General features: G+C 38.2%; 1 protein-coding gene across 2 annotated transcripts in view; it reads right to left on the minus strand.

Annotated features, from left to right (window-relative positions):
- Positions 1-5,933, minus strand: part of PTK2 (protein tyrosine kinase 2) — a 233,240-nt gene that overhangs the window by 164,804 nt on the left and 62,503 nt on the right. Inside the window, exon 1 of one of the 2 annotated variants that reach the window (XM_035888978.1) lies at positions 5,882-5,927. The exons of the other annotated variant lie outside the window; for it this stretch is intronic. Within the exon in view, the coding sequence (XP_035744871.1) occupies positions 5,882-5,927 (46 nt within the window). Of the gene's footprint in view, positions 1-5,881; positions 5,928-5,933 lie in introns of those variants that run through there. 2 annotated transcript variants of the gene reach the window in all.

Consider the following 5,933-nt stretch of genomic DNA (forward strand, 5'->3'; position numbering starts at 1 on the left):
TGCTAAGCGCCATTCAATATCAGAAGAGGAAAATCCAACCCTCTTCCTGTATGCCAGTAAGTGAAGTGTCACATCAAGTGCTGGGCAACCACCAGTTAACTCCATAACCTCAGTAATCCCCGTCCTTTACAACCTGTCAAAAGAAACCTGGCATCATTAATTCTCAACATAGATTCAATAATAGATATTGCAGTGATCTAATCTATTCTGTAAGATGATTAAGTCTTCATGAATGCTACAATATTTTTATAGCTGCTATAATTAAATACATTTATGATGTGCTGTACTGGGGCTTGTTTTAGTATAACATTTACAAAGACATTTCCTTATGTCTGTCCTGCTTGCTGTTTTAGTTTACAGAACTCAGTAGCTTGTACAGGCTTGCCTACCGTAATGTGATAGTGTATATTCATTTAAGACATCTCCAGTTTTTAACAGACTACCATGAACAAATCTGTAGCAGGTCATGAAATTAAGGATACTAGTGAGGTGTTTTTTCATAGTAGTAATTAACAAAATACTCTTTGCTGACACACCGAAGTTTTTACAAGACAGGAATTTGCAACTATTCCGTTTCAGGAACACTTCAGCAAGTGGAAGGACTGAGACAAGCGGATGTATTTCTTACAAATGTAACACCAGTCAGAAAAGCGTATTTCATTACAGCAGTCCTTTCAATAAAAGCTGTGCAAGAAGATCAGTTGCCCAATAAATTACACTCGCTAAAAATGCAAAAACAAGGAAGAGATCATCTTCGGTATCTAAAGATGCTAATTTTGAAATACCACAACTGTTGCCAAGCTAACTGGGTAAGGGAGGTGATGCTGAGTGTGCGCGCACGCACGTGAGTGTTATATATATGTGTGCACCATATAGAAAATAAATATACACACACAATGTGACTTGTGATAAAAAATTGCAAATATAAACTGCCTAAGAAAACTACTAAGGCCAGAAACTCCTGTTTGACTTTTCAGCAAAACCGCACAATTTCAACCAATGCACCATTCTCTTAAATGCCAACTTCCAGCCTTGGCTCTTCAGCCTTTTTTTAATGCATCTTCAAAAGGATCTTTAAAACATTTTGTTTTCCTTGCATAGATTTTAGTTTTTCCCAGGCAGCTCAGAATTTAATTCCAGGCTGGTTCACAAGTTCATGACTAGGTGCTACAATTGATAAGCTCATACATCTCCATTACACAGGGAACACCCGAATGCTCCCCCAGCGCTTAAAACAATCACTTTCCTTTTTTGTAAAAATATCTCAAAGCTCCATCTTCTACTCCAGTCGCCTTTGAATACGAAACAAATCACTCTAATGGCAATGCATCGGTACTCTCATAGCTGCATACGTACTATACATTCGGAAGAATACCAACACTACCACATGCTGGACTATAACACCGAAGGGAAGAAACCTGCTTTTCCAGACTGTTTTCCACTTTTAAATATACATGGGCATTTCAGGAATTGTTTTTAAACGGCCTGTGAAAAATTAGTGGTTTGATGAGATTAACACTATTTTTCTTTTTTTTTCTACAAAGATTTCCAACAACAACAAAAAACCCAAACCAGGCACACATGAATTGAAATAACAGATGTCTTAACAGTTTGCAAATCTCACAGCTAAAGAAGCTACTAAGTTAATAAAGTTTAACTAAAGTTTAGACAAATTTATGGTTTGGAAGGCAATGTAGCCAACGTATTAAGTCAACAACAGACTGTCAAACGACAGCCTAGACACTGTTCCCAGTTGTTACGCCCTCAGAAACCACAGGAAAAGCACTGCACGGCATTGCCGAACTACACCTATAGATCCACAAAAAGTGCAAGAGCAGGTGCTTCCCTCCAGTCACCTCAACTACAAAAACGCAGTAGAACATTCATGCTAACAGAGGGGCTTTTTTTCTTTCCTTATATAGAAATAGAACAGCTATTGTGTTGTATACACACTGTGTCAAAAAATGAAGAAATCTTGTTTTAGAGACTATTTACCTTCCTACCTTCATGATATCAGCAACTTCCCTCACACTCCATTTCTACCACCGTGTCCCTTTTAGTGATTACCCATCACCTAAAAATCTAAGGGTCTGTTGGACTGAAAATTATCCCGAGTATTTTTCTGTCACAAAACAGTAGAGACTTAAGAGATGGAGATGAAGGAAAAACAGCATTGAACTTCTCTCTTATGTATGCAACTATCTTGCTTCTACTCAACAGATCACCAGCTGGCTCCATCTGAACACACGCCCTGAAACAGCAGGGTTCATCAGAAAAAAAAAAAAAAAACCACCACATTTAACTTGGAATTGCTTATCACTTTAAAAAAAGATTGCAACATTAACAGATTGCAATAAATAGGGTAAAACTCCTTCCCAGCTGATTAAATACATTTCACAACACAGCTAGCTTAATTTTATTATTTTTTTTAATCAAGACAATGTTTTGACTGAACTCAGCTTGATTATCTTAAGACAGTACAGACCTTCTCATGTTAGTCTGAATGGCTGAATTCAGTAACTGTGATCACCCTATGCTAACTACTCACATGACATACATTTAACATCACGCCAATTTATTATTCATAAATTATTAAACAGAGCTCTTCCCATGGAAGACATTCAAGAAACTTCCTCCTCCTCCTCGGGGTGGATAGTTTACAGCTATCCAGCTATCCTTACCTGTTACATTTACATTTCTTTCCTGGAGTTATTTTATAAGCTTAAAATGGCATGCCACATGAAACTCGGGAAAGAAGGTCACTAGCAAAAGTATCTTAGCCAAAGTACAATTCACTATACCATTAATAATCCTACCAAAGATTACGAGATGCCAGTAAAAAGTTTTTAAACAATCCAGGACTACCTTCTACTCTAACATTACAGTCAGAAAGAAAACATCCCCATATGACATTAGCACAAATTTTCAGTACTTAGCTGGAAAACAAGTACTGCCTTCTCAGGGACCAAGACACACACTTCAGCATCCCCCAAAGCTGTAACCAGCTTGAGGTTGGTTACTCCACAAGACCAGAGATTTTAAGTTTCAAATTACTTAGTAAGTAAGGGGGGGGAGGGAGGGAGCGAGCCAAAAATTATTTATTCCGATCCCTACTGAAGTAATACCGATTTGCTTGCTGAGAAGCAATATGCGAGTTAATAAAATACACACTTTCTCTTTGTTTGGCAACCAAAATAGTCTCAAAACTGCACTATGCAGATCCAGACTAAATTACTGAATTCAGTAGCATCACTTAGATCTGACTTTAGCATAAAGAGGAGTCAAAACCTGGCAATACAGATTACACAACTACTTTATAAAAAAAATAAAAATCAAGTATTACCTTATTCTTTGATGCAGTCCTACAGAGCATGCAGAATTGGCTGCAATTAGGTCAGCACACAGCATCACTAAGACGACTGAAAATTTTAGACTTAAGAACACTAACACCAAAGTAGAAGCATGCTCCGTATGAATACAGACTCACTGAAATATTTCAGAGCATTTTCAAAGAATGAACGTTTGCTATGAGATCACATGTAACACACCGAAAGCTTAATCTGTCGCATTCAAATAGAGAATGGATCATTTAGAAAGAAGTTATGGATAAGACAACATATACATCAAGATCACATTTTAAGACATTATAAAATACTTAAAAGCATTTTATCAATTTGTGCTGCAGGTAACCTGAAGCTTTAACAGAAAAGCCAGAGGGCCAGAATAAAGCTATCCAAATTAAATGTTTCTCTCATTAATATATTACCTTTCTTTGACTGTAGATATCTCACAGCCCTTATCAAAGTAGGCCAGATCCGTTTCATTTCCCTAAGGTTAAGCTGGAGAACAGTATACAGAGTATTCATCAACTAAGGAATGGCCACCATTCAACGACAAATATAGCACAAGCTATTTCTCATCTGTCCTATATTTCTCGGAGGCTGAGATGTAGCTTTTTCTAGAAATCACCACAACGGGCAGCCTCAAAGATGCTGGTGCCTTTGTCCTCTTACGCAACTCCTGGTGTCCCCCTTCTCCCCCCAACAGGAATAAACAGAGATTACATGGCTGTTCTCCATTTCGGGGCAGAGGTGGCTGGATAAGCAGTCTTTCACAAAGTTATGTTCTGAGAACACTTCACAGGCGACCAGGGGAAGAGGGAGGGACTTTTTTCATTCATTTTAGTTGCTGGAGTGGGTGGGGGGTAATCGATACCTTTTGTCATGGCCCAATGCAGACATCTTCTGCAAGCAGCAGCTAGCCCTGCTGTAGTTACCCTCTAGTGCTGGATGGGGCAGGAGGGAGAAAACCAGTATCCCCAATACTAACCATCCTTAATAACGGATGGTAACAACTTGCTTTTTCTTTCAAAAGATTTTCCTTCCCTACTTTTCAAAGTTACTCTCTGGGAAGTACCTTCATTCTGACCCTCAGAATAGTCCAAGGAGATGAATCCCAGTTCCATCTAATACTTTTGTTATCCAATTTATGACACACGGGAGTAGGCATCGCTATTACCCCTTCCTGATAAACAAGTTCTACCAAAAGCAAAGCACAGCTTTGTTTTAGCTTTGTTTCCAGCTACCATTACTCACTGTTTTATTAACTGTTACTCCCCAGTGAGCTGACGGGATTCTGAACTTCAGGAGACGTTACCAGGATGTGGTATTCAAGTTCTAGGATTTCTTCCTTTTAAGTTATTTCTACGATGTGTGCTACTATAATATGTCAATGTATGGCAAACATGCTAGGTTAGCCTGAGTGGTTCCGCAAGGTACAGAAAGCATGCAAGACAAAGACAGTGTTAAATGTTCCTTCGTGCCTCCTCCAAATAAAGAGACAATAAAAATTCTAAATAAATTTACTGTTATTTTTTCCAAAAGAACTAAACATCAGCGATGCCTACTGACTCCTTAGTTCAGATGTTTCCCCTGAACTTTTGAAGTAACTGCCTCTGTCTGTGATCCAAGATTATGGTGACGCAATACTTCACTGCCAGTTTCTCTTCCAAAAAAGAAAGTACATTGAAATGAAAGTGAACACGAGGAAAGTTATGCTTACAATCAGCAACACTCAACCTTTTACAGTCGTTTTCCATCTAAGGAAGATGTGATTCTTTGCTTACTAACAGAATTTTGAGCTTTATCCCTGTACTGTATCTTCATATACACACTCCCACCCACAACACCAACACACAAATACCCTCTAGATTATAATAGGGGAAATAACTTTGGGATATTTACAATGTTATAGATGTCTTGGGATGCAAGTTAAGATAATCCCGTAAATGAGTTTCACGTTTCCATCTAATTATTGTTAAGCCTCAATTTCAAGTCAAACGCTGCGACTGTAATAAATGCATGCTCTGTGGCTAGTTATTGTCTCTTGGGGGGGTGAAGAGGGGTGGCAGCTTCTAAGACAGCAAGTAAAAAGATGTTAGGCTTCCACTGCAAACACTACCTACGATCAGCTGCTTAAAAACTACTTTTTCTTCCAAAAGGTAAGTGAAAGCAGAATTACACTCGCAGTGGTTTCCAACATACAAAGATGAAAAACAAAGCCCTCAGATCCTCACATCAGTGGAAGTAAAAACCAAACAGCTCAAGCGCTCTTTCATTTCAACTAATTCTGAAAAGCAAAGGGAGGGAAGAAAAAAAAAAAAAAAAAAAGGCATTACAGCTGTCAGGTGAAAGAAGATCCTGCAGACTGCTTCGCATTACAAGCGCATGACCAGAATAAAAATATTTTATTTCCTAGTTTTGCTTTTTTTCTTTGATAGGAAAAAAACGATAGACCCACAGGTGGTAAAACATTAAATTAACGGGAGGGGGAAACAGATTTTAAAAAAATAAATAAATAAATAAATAAAAGGTATTTGTACCTTTCGCCCAGCATATCGGGAATGGGCTACAGCCGCTTTTCTCCATATAGAT

The sequence above is a fragment of the Egretta garzetta genome, unplaced genomic scaffold, assembly GCF_000687185.1.
Source record: "Egretta garzetta isolate BGI_Z169 unplaced genomic scaffold, ASM68718v1 scaffold441, whole genome shotgun sequence".
NCBI lineage: Eukaryota > Metazoa > Chordata > Aves > Pelecaniformes > Ardeidae > Egretta > Egretta garzetta.